Consider the following 14,571-nt stretch of genomic DNA (forward strand, 5'->3'; position numbering starts at 1 on the left):
CCCTACTTAAGACAGAATTAAATAGGTATTGGGGGCAATTGGTTTCCTTTTCCTAGAAGAAGTTTATCTCCAAATCAAGAAAAGAGATCAAGTTCAAATTGGGAAACAACTTTACAAGCCTAAGCAGCTTGGGATTTCTACACCTACTATCATTTTCCTGTATGTAGCCCAGTAGGTGTGGGGGCATTTGTGAAGCCTAAAATAATCCTAAAAATTCTAGAGGCAACACGTGGACTTTTTCTTAAGAAAGACAAAATTGTCCTCATTAAATGGGCAGGTTCCTCGGATACTACCACTCGAAACTCACACCCCTGAAGGTCTTAGCAGCTGAATACGACTGCCTACAGCTCACCTGTCTTTGGCAAGGAAAAGTCAAAGCATTAAAGATAATGATTAATTACCCAAATCTTATCTTTAATACATTCCCAATTGAATTGACTCCAATCAAGTAAGTAATCCTAATTTAAATCAATTAGGGATAGTTACACCACTATCTCAAGATATTATTTCCTATTTAATGTCTTGAGAATATTTCTCCATAAACATTGGCCAATAGGATGGCGTCATGTGTAGGGTAAAACCCCAGCATTATGGCCGGCCCTATCCCCTATAAATACCCCGTATTCTACCAAATTTCAAAAGCTTTTGCTACCCTAAAAAAGCCCTCAACATTTTACTCTCTTAGATAAACTAACTTAGGCATCGAAGATCCATTGGCCTAACCCCCCCCCACCTCGTGGGTGCGTGAAGCTTAGGTCTTTGATCAAAGGTCCTGATTGTTTTGTAGGTGCATTTTCGTCATCTCTAAGATTGCATCGACAAGAGTTACTAAGATTGCATGGATGATGGTGCTTGAAGCTTGGAGTAGACTCAACGGTTTCTGACACGACACGAAAATGACACGAAAATAACAGGTTTCGGGTCAACACGATAACTTATCGTGTCATTATCGGATGACCCGTTAACGGGTTCTTAACGGGTATACACATGGGTAACCCGTTTCGACCCGTTAAGAAAAAAAATATTTTGATAATTTTAAAATTTAATTACTAAAATAATTTATTATAAAATACAATAGCCATATTAATATATACAATATATTCTATATTAAATATATAGTTTTGTATTACTATTCTATATAAGTTTAAAAAAAAAAAAAGTTTTAGTCATTATTTATTTTTATTATGAGAGTTCCTTATTATCATTACTAGGATAAATTTTACTTAACATGTTGTTATCCAAAATTAAAATAAACTAATATAGTATTTGTATAGGCAAGAACTAAGAAGACATACATACAAGTATTAAAAATGTGAAAGAATATATAAACACATGTGATTCATCATTATTCCTCCATGAGTAGATAATGGTTACACTTACATTATCGTTTAGATTTTTAAAATCCTCCAAACCTTCATGAATAATGTTTTTTATTTGAGGGCAAAATTAATAAAATTAATAATAATTATTGTAGAAGTGTAAAAATTGTAAAAAAAAATATATACAATCATTCATATGACAAACTTTACAACTTTCATGAAGGGGTCAGCTTCGAAATCCAACACGATAATTCATAAACCTTAAATTTATATTTAACCGTCGATTGCCATTTACGCTTTATTCTTTTTACTGAATTTCATTTTTTCAATTTTCTTTTTTGAAAACATGATCATCTGGCAGATGTAAGAAGATGAACGGTTCAGATCTTTGATATCACGTTTCAATATTTATGGTTAATTGAAATATGAATCGATGTTATATAGTTTGTAGAAACTTTATAAATATCAAGCAATATTTTCACTAACCGTAAAACTCTGAATATAATATCAACAATCCAAACCGTTCATCTTCCTGCATCCTCTAATAGATTAAGTTTTCAAAAAAGAAAATCTGAAAAAAACAAAATTTGATGAGAACAATGAAGCGTAAATGTAAACAACAATCAACGGTTAAATTTTGATCTTTGATTTATATGATTATAGTGGTGAATTTCGAAGTTAAGCTCTTCATGAAAGTTGTCAAGCTTGTCATTACGAGCGTTTATATATTTTTTTTCTATATTTTTTTACACTTCTACATTAATTAAAAAATTATTAAAGACTTTAGGTAAGTGAAAATATACTTAAAAGAAAATTGTGTTTTTATGTTTTGGATGTGACAATATGGTATGTATATATATTTTTTCCTTAACGGGTAACGGGTCGGGTCATATTACTTGTTAATATTATGGGGTCGATTTCGGGTCGGGTCATTTTACTCGTTTATTTTAACAGATGTTACACGACACGACCCGTTAAGATATTGGGTATGACACGAAAACGACACAAACACGGAAAACACGACACGAATGCCACGTCTAGCTTGGAGTATGCTTCTAGGCTAAATGGAACTCTCTGGGTTTCTTCTGGGTGGTTCTCTCTCACTACTTCATCTCTATCTTTCTCTTTGTGTTCTTCCAATTCCCCTATGTGTTATTCTTCAAAAATCTCCTTTGTGTTACTCCTCTAAAATTTCCCATTTTATGGCTTCTCTCCCTCATTTTGTAGATGAAAGGTTCTTCTCTAGGTTTTAAAGGAATCTCCCTTTGTGGGTTAGTCTTCCCCTCCTTTCTCCCTAGCCCTCATATTATTCTCATTTTGGTGTAAGATAGATGCACTGTTGAGACCTACAGTTTGCTTCTTCCCGAGATGCAGCTTTTCCAGGGCGGCCTTCCGCAAGCGCTACTTCTGGTAGCACGCTTCATGGCTTTCGCGCATTGGTTGTTTGTGCAGGATAGGAAAGGAAAGTCAACATTAAATGTCTGCCTTGTTGGACTTAACATGCATTTAATGCAAGAATCTAGTTTTGTCCTAACTACGGGAGTTGGCTTGATAGGGAAAGGGGTAAACTAGGCTAATTCTCTCTCAATGATGCTTGCGTGAGATACAAATGGTGTTTCTTGGATCTCTGGGCTCCCAAGCAACCCAAAGTCTTCCATGACCCCTATTCCACATAAGCCCAATAATTTTCCATAACTATCCACACCGCAATCCACTTGACAAGCCCCGAATATATGACTTGGTCTTAGCATGGCAGTTATTAGCATGAGGAAGCATGCCGTGATGAATAGGTATAAGCATGGTGTGACTATCTGGCTTAATCACCGTAGCATGGCATGTTTGTAAATATATTCCTCATTGATTTCATGCCTTGGCATGTATTTGGGCTTGAATGTAGGCGTTGTAAGACTTAGTTGGATTGGTGTGTGACATTTTTGGGCCCCAACACTTGGAAACTCTCCCTAGTCTCCCACTTCCTCCCACTTCCTCCCGATCCTTTTCTTCTTCTTTATTCCTTGCTATGCTACTTTGAGAAAATTCAATTCGGAGCCTGACCTCAAAGCTCGTTCCAATTTGAAACTGAAATTTCGGCGTTGAAAGACTGAAACTTCTTAAGACGAGGGTGATGAGCTAGGCAAGATGTTTCCAGCGACGATTCCAAGAAAGCCCCGGCGCGGGCAATGGTCAAAGATTACGTGCATGAGTTACTCGATTGAACGTTTACTTCGATAAGAGAGCATAACCCAAAAATTGCTACTGACATCAGCATTGCGTCACATGGCCTAAGGGCTAGGCAATGGTTACTTGCCTGGCTGAAGAATTGGCCTCCACCAAACCGCAATGGATTGCAAGGGCTGGATGTGCTTTTGGGGAAGGGGAGGGGAATAAATCCACTATCCCATAGATGATTTATAGAGAGGTGGAAATGCTCTTATAGAAAGTTGAAGTGCAAAATAAAAATTTTGAAATGTCAATAACAATTTTATAAAAAAAACAATTATTAATTGCAACGTGGTGTTTAAGAAGATATTAATTTATCCATTGTCATTCGTAATTAATTTTCATAATCATTCCTGTGTCACTGATTTTCTATTTTTTTTTTTTGTTTAGTCAATCAGATATTTAGATCTCACTCTTTTTTATTCGTCTTCCTCTTCTCCCTTTCTGCTCCTCTCTCTCTCTTTCTTCCGCTTGGCTCCGCGCGCTACAGATCGAAAAGTAGGTATGCTTTCAGATCCCTACGCAATTCTCAGCCGCTTGATCGCAGTTTCCTTGATTCAATTTGATTGTAACCATCTGATCGTCGACTGCAGAGGGCGCGAACTTCACGTGATTGAAGTCCGCGTCCATCGAATTGTTGTTGCAGATCCAAATTTGGTTAATTTTAACCAAGTATTGGAATCAGCAATTGGATTTGTTTTTTTTCTTATTATCTTTAGTTTTGATTTGTTTGAATCAACTTTGAGACTTGTTTGGTTTCCGAGAAAATTGAAGGCAATGAAGAAGAGCGGAATGTCAAAGATCATAGTTTTCGTTGTTAACTAAACTGTGTTAAGTATTTAGACAAGTTGAATTAATGCAATTCAGTGATTTATTCTGTTTTTCTGATTTTTTTTTTCCTATTGTTACATTTATTTTCCCAGTGGCCATACAGAAAGTAAAAGACTTTGAAAAGTATGATTTTTGGACAATTTATGTTCTCATTAATCTGTGTGCCACTTGATGATAATTAAGCACAATTGTATTGCGATGATCTAAATCTTCACTCATTTGATTGGATTAATTGGAAATTTAGCCTCAAGAAGTGGTATTAGTTGTCATCTTACAGATTGGTTTCAGAATTTGTAGTTGATTTGGATGACTTCTACTGGTTTTTGTCTGTAATTTTGATAATTTTTCTTTTTTCATGAAGCTTGCAAATGGCTGTTTCACAAAACAATCACGACATGGACGAGGGAAACCTAGAGGTCGGAATGGGTAAGTTTTGGACTGGTTTATTTCATATTTTTGTGGTGGAAGGTGAAGTAAATTGGTGAGGTAATAGCTATAGTGGGCATGCAGTTTTGTGTCAAAACTCATTAGTCGTAATGGAATCAGTATGAGAATCAATATGAGTCGATATCAAACTCTTCAAATATGTCCTGCTAGAAAGTGTTAGCATTGCAATGATTGTTTGATGGAGTGTTACATTAATGGTGTCATGTTTGACATTTTTCCCTTTACATTGACATTGCAGAGTACAGAACTGTGTCTGGTGTGGCCGGACCTCTGGTTATCCTTGAAAAAGTTAAGGTAGGTTATCCGCTCTCTTTCTCATTTAAAATGTTGTTAAGCTTTCTCAATGAGGATTCTTATCCTCTTCAGAACCCAAAACTAATATATTCTCTTAAACTGCCCCAGGGACCTAAGTTTCAGGAGATTGTTAATATTCGTTTGGGAGATGGAACAACTAGACGCGGTCAAGTCCTGGAAGTTGATGGAGAGAAAGCTATTGTTCAGGTGACTGCTGTGTAGCATTGTTTGTTGGTTTCTTGTGGTTTTGCTGTGTACTTGCATAGGTGCATAATTTTGAGAATTTGTAGTTTTGGGGCTTTGTGTGCATCTTCTGGGACAGCGTCATTAGGTTTTCTGGAATGTGCTTATTATTTTTACCGTGTACATAATCGATTTATTTGCTGCCCAGGTTTTCGAAGGAACATCTGGAATTGACAACAAGTACACTACTGTGCAATTTACAGGAGAGGTATTAAACCTTTTAATTATATTCTTCATTCGTTGTATTCCAGAATCAAGAATAACATATATTTTCTGACATGAACACAAAGAACCAGTTATGCTGTTTTAACTCTTCCCCTTTCATATTTGTCAGGTTTTGAAAACTCCAGTCTCACTGGACATGCTTGGGCGAATCTTTAATGGCTCTGGGAAGCCCATTGATAATGGCCCCCCTATCTTGCCTGAGGCTTACCTAGACATATCTGGTGCGTTATTTGTTTCAATGATAATAAGTTCTGCTCCATGTTTCATTGCATTAACATGTGTGTCAATCTATTGTATGCCATTTCCAGGGAGTTCTATTAATCCTAGTGAGAGAACATATCCTGAAGAAATGATTCAGACTGGAATTTCTACAATTGATGTCATGAACTCCATTGCTAGAGGACAAAAAATCCCACTTTTCTCTGCTGCTGGTCTTCCTCATAATGAAATAGCTGCTCAGATATGTCGCCAGGCTGGTTTGGTCAAGCGGTTGGAGAAATCTGAAAGTCTTCTTGATGCTGGGGTACACTTTATACTAAATATTTGTTAGCCTGCAGAGCTCACATATATCTACTATTTTCATGTCTGACAGTCTTCAACGCATGTGCAACATTATTTTGCAAATTGCCAAAATGTTATGGCAAAATATCTTTGATTTCAAAATGAAATTCATTTACATTTAGTCATTTGATAAGATAGTAATCTTGATGATGCTAGCACATTGGAATTCCTAGTTAAATGAGTAAGTACTAGAGAAGAGCCTGCGCAGCTTGCTCGAAATAGTTTGAGTCCTTCACTGGGAATTTTGATTTGGGCTTCTTTGTGTTTTTAGGTTTCGTATTTTCATAGAAATTTGTAAAAAGTAATTGCAAACAAAACAAACCAACAGTGAGAAAATAAGTAAGAGTAATAGGTTCCTTTTGCGTTTGAAGTTAATGATTATTTGTACATGGATAGGTGCTTGATTTGTCATGTATTAGTATTGTCTTCTTGATATACCTCTAGCATTCAGGTGACTAACCTACATTGTGAAATTACAGGACATAGAAGACGACAACTTTGCCATTGTGTTTGCAGCTATGGGAGTAAATATGGAGACTGCGCAGTTCTTTAAACGGGATTTTGAGGAAAATGGCTCAATGGAGAGAGTGACCCTCTTTCTGAATCTGGTATATTTTGAAGTGAACATATGGAGCATTTCATAAATGTTTTGTGGATTTATTCCTTTTCAAATATCTTGTGAGATTTCTCTTTACCCTAAATGTGTTTTTTACCATTTTTTCTACAGGCAAATGACCCTACAATTGAACGTATTATTACTCCTCGTATTGCTCTTACTACTGCAGAATATTTGGCATATGAATGTGGGAAGCACGTTCTTGTCATTCTCACAGATATGAGTTCTTATGCTGATGCTCTTCGTGAGGTAACGTGAAAATGTTTCTAATTATGAATTCACAAATTACATGCCTCAATTTCATCTTCTTTCTTATTGTGATTGTTTGCAGATATATAAGATGTGCAGAAACTTAATAGGACTTCAATGTTATATGAACTTGAAAAACATTGTTGCTTTGTTATACTACTTTTCAGAATAATTTCCATAACAAAAACTACTGTATTGCTACTGCAGGTATCCGCTGCCCGAGAGGAAGTGCCTGGAAGGCGTGGATACCCCGGGTACATGTATACTGATCTGGCACAAATCTATGAGCGTGCTGGACGAATTGAAGGGCGAAAAGGCTCTATTACACAAATTCCAATTTTAACTATGCCAAATGATGGTAATGCTTGTTGTCACACATTGATGGTCTCACATATCATGCATCCAAGTGATATTCCTTAACACAATCTTCGATTTCTTTATCTGGCCAGATATTACCCACCCCACTCCTGATCTTACGGGATATATTACCGAGGGACAGATATACATTGACAGGCAGCTCCACAACAGACAGGTAACTAAACTTCTATCATGTGTTATTGGATTATTCAGTGTTATGATCTTAGGATGGGTCTGTTACAGTATTAACTTAATAAACAAGAAGGTCTTGAGTATCTGCTTATGGCCATGGTAACATAGACACTACCATGTCCATGCATTCAGCATGCAAAACACAATACAACATGCGGCATGGTTTAATTTAAGGGAAGTTACCATGGTTTTAATCGTTTGTCTTTGCCTTTCCATGGCCTTTGGACTTCTTTCATCAAGCTTTAATTTGATGAAATTGTTGGTTGTGGTTGCTGTATCAATCCATTAATAAAAAAGACACCGATTTAACTTGATGCTTCATCAAGGTAGTTAATAATGCGTTTAGAAAGTTGGATCTCTATGTTTAGACAACGTGCAAAGAAGTGGTAACGATCAGATGTGTGGAGTTTATAAATGAATTGAAAGTAACCATTAAGTTCTTTAACCTGTGCAGATATACCCACCAATCAATGTCCTCCCATCACTGTCTCGTCTGATGAAGGTAATATGATACTTTGAGTTCAACTCTAAAGATTGAGAGGGGGTTTTCATCCTACTACATTCATGGGGGTTTAAGTAAAATTGTTGGCTATAATTGCAGAGTGCTATTGGTGAAGGGATGACTCGCCGGGATCATTCTGATGTATCAAATCAGGTTTGTTTGGGATTCCATTGTAGTATCATTTTTTAATCTGTCTTCACATAACGTCATCTAATGTTTCCCACTTGTGCATTGTTTAACTTTCAGTTATATGCAAATTATGCTATTGGGAAGGATGTCCAGGCAATGAAAGCTGTGGTTGGAGAAGAAGCACTTTCTTCGGAGGACCTGGTCTCTTACCTTTCCTTTTTCTTATTAAGAGTGCTTCTGTTTATTAACAATCAGCCTAATGGAAGAAATTGATGTGATTTTTTCATTTGAATGAAACACAGCTATACCTGGAGTTTTTGGACAAATTTGAGAAGAAGTTTGTGTCCCAAGGAGCTTATGACACCCGTAACATCTTCCAGTCCCTTGATTTGGCATGGACATTGCTGCGGATCTTCCCTCGTGAGCTTCTCCACCGTATACCTGCAAAGACCCTTGACCTGTTCTACAGCAGAGACACCGCTAATTGATGGAGTTCATAGATCCTTGTTTGTCGAAGTTCTTCAGCCTATTTAGCCATCAATGAGCTCTGCAATTCGTTTATTGATTCTCTGCCTGCCTAGGTTGCATCTCTTCTTTACCGGCATACATAATAAAGGTTGCGGTCTGTTCGAGTCCCTAAAAGTTCTCGACTAGTCCAGAATTCTTTCAATGAGGACGTTTGGAGATCTTGTAGGGCTTTGTATTTTCGCTTCTCATTTGTTAGCTTGTCACCCGGTTGTGGTTTGATTATGCTTCTTCTCTCCCGAAGCGAAAGTTTCAGGAACGGTCGGGGCCATCTAGGATCTAAAGACCCCCTTACACTTGCAGGAGTATATATTTGTGTTGTTTCAAGACCGTTATTTATTTTGTAATCTGTCATTTTAGGCTTTCTATTTAATATATTCTTCAGACTTTATGGTCTGTCTTGTGTATTTTGACATGCGAACATGCTCAAGTTTGGTTCAATTATATCTGAAATAAAATGAGAGTTCTTGTATTCATTGCACCTTTGTTAAGATCCTACCAAATCAATACAAGGTTGTTGGTCTTCTTCCCCATTACAACAAAGTTCTGTCGCAGATGTGAGTTAGGCTAGTTGGCAGGCGTGTGTGTGTGTATGACTCCTTGAACCCAAGTTCATAACCCCGTAAATTAGAGTTACGATGTTATTGCCTTGCTGAGAGAAAAAGAAAATTCTAGCAAAAGTGCTTGTAAGCAGAAGCCGTTACGCAGAGCAGTTATAACAGTACTACAAAAGACGAGAACCTGGGTAGTATGGAAGTTACATATTCTCCACTGGTGCAAGACTAATGCCTTCCAAGACAAGAAAACAAAGGGAACAAGGCAAAATTTGGTAGATGCTCAGATACGAACTCACGTCAGATGCACCATAACGAATCAATCTTGCATTTTTTTATATTTCTCATACAAAATAAAACAATATAAATATACTCCTCTAATCTGTTTTCTCCTTCCGTTTCTACCATCGGAACTTAAAAAATGGTATCAAATGAGTACACACTATACTTCCGGTATGAGTCTTAGTGGTACCGAAAAGGTTGCTGCACATTTCCCTGTTAATCATCTCTATAACGTTCCAAAAATTTAGAAGACCGACGCATCTATTCTTCTTCCACTTCCTCTGCTTTCTGTATACTGTTCGAGTCTCTTCTGGGATGACAGAAAAAATAGAACCAGGAAGAGCTCCTAAAAATAAGTTCACAAGACCAAATGGATCCATTGACCCCTCAGCCAGCTTTTGATGTTCTTGCTACCGGGGGTAGGACCACTGAATCAAGATTTGCAGGGTAAGGAGTCCACAAGCCTAAGCCTCCCCTACTCTCTACCAAACCATTTTTCGCACTGGCTTGGTCCCAATCTTTACCCTTATTTGAAATAGATCCATTCCCCTTGAGCTGATTCCAACTTGTTACCCACTCTATACGAGAAGAATGCTCCCTTATGTGTGGATGCAACACAAACAGGGAATTGTACTCACAATTCGGAAACATAAAGAACTTAAACAACCCCCCTAACCGGTACACAATATAACCAAAACTCAGTTGGTCTCTTGGTGTGAAGAGGTGGACCTCATTGAACCACAAGCAGCTAAATAAATTACTCATCGCAGTATGTTCCCGTACGATAATGGCACCCTCTGGTACATCTGCATACAATAGTTTCCATCAATACTTTTAACAAATAGTGTTGTACCAATATATATGTAGATAATATTAGGCATTAACTTTGTTGGCAATGTGCCTGTAACTTGAAGCGGAGGAGAAACAAATAAACAGAACTAACAAATTACACAACTCAAAAAATCTACGGTGTTCCTTCTTACCACTAACGGTTTTCTTGGTTGGATCCCATGCCTCCAAACCCTCATAACGATAAATTTTCATGTGTAGATCGATAAGAGGTCGAGCATATCGCTTCCTCCGCTTGTTTGCATCAGCCTCCTCGTATATACTGCGGTGGTGCTTGTGCTGAGAAATGGCAAATGTATGCTTCCCACGCCATAAATATCTGCACATCAAATTTAGTTTCCTCGATTATAGCTATATGTGCACAAACAAATATGTAGAATGAGAAAGATAAAAGTCGATTTATTACCTTTCTAAAATTTGCAATGGATCAACCATGAGCTCCATTTTACCATCGATCCAAATGCTGTACTGGGTGTTAGGGAACATGCGGTGGGTTAATATCTTGGGGACCTTCCCGTTCCTTCTTGGCTCATCGTAAGGCGGATGCTTCAACAAAACAAGACGCCAGATACCAACCCATTTTCCCCCATCATTATCCTCTCTGACTGTCACATTTCCCTTGATAAATTCAAGAGATGTTTCATCGACCGCCATGAGAAAGCAGAAGAGCTTCTTAGAACGAGGACTTAAATTTGAAGGTTGATGGGGTACATCATAACCATCAAAAATGCCTGATGCAACCACAAACCTACATTTTTTGGCATAGTTGATGTCTGCAGGAGCCATTTCAGCACCACCGTTTCGAATAAAACCACAGTGCAACTGCAGGATATAAACATTAACCAACTCACAATGGAGAATGGAAAAAGTAACACCCCTTAAACAGACAGAAAAAGAACATTTCTATACATGGGAAAGGGAAACACAACATTAAGTGGACAATTTTCTCCATATCCACCACCATTATTTTCAATTATTTTAACATACTCTAAACATGTTGTAAACCATAGTTTATTTATAAGAAGGTGCTAGGGAAGTCGGGCCCCATTACTCCTTTACTTCTGATACGAAAACAAATAATTAAAGAACATGCTTTGACTGAAGTTAACAGAGTATTGATGTTTGCCCTTACCTTCATGTCAGATTTTAGTCTAAAACTCTCCTCTCTCTGAGCCCAATTTTGATGTCCTCCGAATAGTGGGGATGACAGAGTTCCGTCAGGCAAAATCTCATCATCTAAAACGTATGTTAAGTTTTTGACAATTTCATCAGGAGTTCTTCCTTTTGGAATTTTTATCTTATCAGGATCACTGACAACAGGAATCGGACAGCCTATTTGAGATGAAAACAAAACAACATTATTACATAAAACTAAATAAGTTATCGATAATTCAATGAAAATATATTTTAGTGTTCTTACGGTGTTGCGATTGTCCTTTTGGTACAAACCCAAGGGAGTCTAACATGGAGAAGACCTTGCTCTCTTTGTTACACATAGCTGCAATTCAAGTGGATCAAACTACTAAGAACATGTATCTGTTTACCTCAAATTAAATAACAGACACCCTATTTACCAAGCATGCGCTAACAATATTATAAAATTGTATTTAGCACCTATTGCAAGTTGTACTAATAAATATTGACAATATTTCCTTACTACATTGGGAACTATTTGATACTCACAAGTTGACAACCACAACCCCTCATACTGCAGGAAAGTTTAAACCAACAATAATGATACTTTCAGCATTTGTTCGTGTATTTCAAGCCAGACCTTTACAGGCTTACTAAAATATGTTATCCCTGACTCACATAATTAAGTTTTAATTAAAAAAATTATAATAAAAATGTTTTATCACCTATTGTAGGCAAAGAATACCTAAAATCCACTGTTCAGTATCGATAAGATGTATATGAATACCAAAAACAGTAAATTTAAACACAGGACTTTTCATTTTTTGGAACAAGATGCACCAATCTACTAACCTACTTCAAAAATGGGGCATCAGGGCTGAGCCAAACGGCAACGAAAAACATATAAGGCTCTGTATTTATAAAGCATGAACTCAACCAAAGAACCCAAGGAACTTCATGCATAGTTCCATAAGAAAAATTACGATACCTGAGAAGAAAGAGATAGAAGACTGGCAGGACCAAACATGAAATAATGACGCGAGGAGAATTAGTAGCATCCACAAAATGCCACCTACAAGAACCAATCGAATAAAGCCCTTCTTCCAAACAATCTTCATGGGATAATCCTGTGTCACCCTTCCCAGAGGGAATCCCTCTTCAACATCTGCACCACCAAACAACTTATTCACATTTTTCGTGCTAAACAAAATATCTATTTCATCGATACGAAAATCAATGCTACACCAAAAACCCACATCATTATCTTTAGCCTCAATATCTAACATGATACAATTCACAATGGGGCGACGGTAGGCTTTGTTTACCTTTACTATGTTGGTTTAAATTACTCCTTTCGCCTCTACGATGTGTGCGAAAAGAAATAGACCGCGGACTCTCTTTATCCATAATCAACCACTACAACTTCTCATAACTGCAGCACAATGCATACATTACTACGTTTTATATCCAAAGTAAGAACCACAATCAAACACTATCCCAATATTGACAAGCATTTATATTATACTTCCCAGAAACCCTCAAAACACGAATTAAGATTAACAAACATATTGCAAATAAATTGGTGAACACAAATCGAATCCAAGCGAATTCCAGATCTGGGTTACTCACGAAATTTGTCTGATATCTAAACCCTAAAATAATAGTGATCAACGTCGACATCCATATCTAAACCCTAAAATAACAGTATTCTGTTAGGGTAAGAAAAGACAGCAATCAGTAAATATGTCTAATAATTCATAAAAATAAAAAATAAATTAGAAAAATTTACACCAACGGAATTGGGGTTTTTGCACTAAACCCTAATATATTATATATAAGGAGCTAGAAGAACAGTTTCCAGCAGAAGGCAATTGGATCAAAAATCGAGGTCAAACAAGTAAAATCGAAGGCATGAAAAACCACAGAAAATGAACAGAAAGATTTCAGAAGCAGCAATTTCTTTCAAACACTTAGTTTAGAAGTTTACCTTTACCGAACGCGTTTCGAATTGGAAATCGGAGCGCTCTCCTCCGACCTCTTCCTTCAATGGTTGAAATCCCCAATTTTACTTTCAGCTAGAAAATCCAAACCCTAATTTGCCTTTTTCCTCTCAGTTCAATTGTGCGCGTGTCGTGACTCGTGAGTGCGTAATGAACGTGTAAGTTCTTACTTTTAATCTGAGCCGCCCATCAAGAGTGTATCTGTGTAAGGCGTGACGGAATGAACTTGAGCCATGAATTATGTAATGAACCGGATCGATTTGGGATTTTGATCCGTCCGGTTCTTGGCTTTGCCACTAGAAAGTTGAAAATTGACAGGTTATATGATGTCTTTATTAGAGAGATGCAATATATAATTTTCATCTTTCGGTGGATATGAATAATTTATATTTCCGATTGTCAAGCTTTTTTGCCCAAAAAAAAAAGCTGATATTGCTTTGAACCAGAAAATTTAAGTTTATTAAGGAATTTAAGATATTTTAAGATATTTTGCATCTTCTAATATATTCTTCGAATATAAAATATTTTCTTTTCTCGTATCTAACATGTCTCAATTCTCAACCCTTCTTACGAACTTTATAATCTCACATCCTCACCTACACTTTCAATAATCGTTTTCTCTTTGAGTTTATTGATGGATTCGTTGATGGATTTGCATACAACGATGGAGTTTGAGGCTTGAATTGAAGCGATGATGAGACATACTCAAACCAAATAAAAATGATGGGACTAAACTAAACTTAACCGAGAATGACTATTTTATTAAGTTTGGTTTTTCACTTTGGGGTGAAATTGTGTAGAGCATCCAAGTATCATTAGTATGGAATTCTCACCCAAAAAAAAAAAAAAAAAAGCTCTCTCCCTCTTTCTTTACTTTCACGTTCTCTCTAACTCTCTTCCTCTCTACTTCAATTTTAACAACCAAAGGACAATTTTCACACTTTGTATGTGAGCATATACTATTTTAGATTAGCCAAACAAGAAAATTCACAAATTGTTAAAAAAAATGTTATTTCTATTTCTGTAAATTCCTTAATAAACT

The 14,571-nt window shown here is 36.8% G+C and overlaps 2 protein-coding genes across 4 annotated transcripts; one reads left to right on the forward strand and one right to left on the reverse strand.

Annotated features, from left to right (window-relative positions):
* The first annotated feature begins 3,882 nt into the window (after positions 1 to 3,882).
* Positions 3,883 to 9,186, forward strand: LOC126585809 (V-type proton ATPase subunit B2-like). Of its 2 annotated transcripts, none has more exons than XM_050250343.1 (15): positions 3,883 to 4,041; positions 4,732 to 4,796; positions 5,056 to 5,111; positions 5,220 to 5,318; positions 5,503 to 5,562; positions 5,689 to 5,800; positions 5,888 to 6,102; positions 6,620 to 6,748; positions 6,868 to 7,005; positions 7,213 to 7,363; positions 7,455 to 7,537; positions 8,009 to 8,056; positions 8,156 to 8,209; positions 8,303 to 8,386; positions 8,488 to 9,186. In XM_050250343.1, the coding sequence occupies exons 2-15, from the start codon at positions 4,739 to 4,741 to the stop codon at positions 8,671 to 8,673; spliced, it is 1,473 nt and encodes a 490-aa protein (XP_050106300.1). In that variant the 5' UTR covers positions 3,883 to 4,041; positions 4,732 to 4,738; the 3' UTR covers positions 8,674 to 9,186. The 2 variants fall into 2 exon arrangements, with proteins under 2 accessions (XP_050106300.1, XP_050106301.1); XM_050250344.1 differs by having other exon boundaries at positions 3,889 to 4,037.
* Positions 9,187 to 9,569: 383 nt separating this feature from the next.
* On the reverse strand, positions 9,570 to 13,681 carry LOC126585808 (probable hexosyltransferase MUCI70). 2 transcript variants are annotated; one of them, XM_050250341.1, is made up of 8 exons: positions 13,517 to 13,681; positions 12,855 to 12,961; positions 12,518 to 12,694; positions 11,816 to 11,893; positions 11,528 to 11,727; positions 10,802 to 11,217; positions 10,530 to 10,714; positions 9,570 to 10,352 (listed from the first exon to the last, which is right to left on the reverse strand). In XM_050250341.1, the coding sequence occupies exons 2-8, from the start codon at positions 12,934 to 12,936 to the stop codon at positions 9,934 to 9,936; spliced, it is 1,557 nt and encodes a 518-aa protein (XP_050106298.1). In that variant the 5' UTR covers positions 12,937 to 12,961; positions 13,517 to 13,681; the 3' UTR covers positions 9,570 to 9,933. The 2 variants fall into 2 exon arrangements, with proteins under 2 accessions (XP_050106298.1, XP_050106299.1); XM_050250342.1 differs by lacking the exon at positions 12,855 to 12,961 and having other exon boundaries at positions 13,517 to 13,678.
* Between the last annotated feature and the right edge of the window lie 890 nt (positions 13,682 to 14,571).

The sequence above is a fragment of the Malus sylvestris genome, chromosome 10 (genome assembly GCF_916048215.2).
Source record: "Malus sylvestris chromosome 10, drMalSylv7.2, whole genome shotgun sequence".
In the NCBI taxonomy this organism is placed as follows: Eukaryota; Viridiplantae; Streptophyta; class Magnoliopsida; order Rosales; family Rosaceae; genus Malus; species Malus sylvestris.

Coding starts and splice junctions, on each gene's coding strand:
- LOC126585809 (XM_050250343.1), top strand. CDS start 4,739: ATGGCTGTTTCACAAAACAATCACGACATGGACGAGGGAAACCTAGAG. Junction 7,006..7,212: donor ATGCTGATGCTCTTCGTGAG/GTAACGTGAAAA, acceptor TTGCTACTGCAG/GTATCCGCTGCCCGAGAGGA. Junction 8,387..8,487: donor CACTTTCTTCGGAGGACCTG/GTCTCTTACCTT, acceptor AATGAAACACAG/CTATACCTGGAGTTTTTGGA.
- LOC126585808 (XM_050250341.1), bottom strand. CDS start 12,936: ATGGATAAAGAGAGTCCGCGGTCTATTTCTTTTCGCACACATCGTAGA. Junction 11,218..11,527: donor GACTAAAATCTGACATGAAG/GTAAGGGCAAAC, acceptor TATATCCTGCAG/TTGCACTGTGGTTTTATTCG. Junction 10,715..10,801: donor CCATTGCAAATTTTAGAAAG/GTAATAAATCGA, acceptor TTTGATGTGCAG/ATATTTATGGCGTGGGAAGC.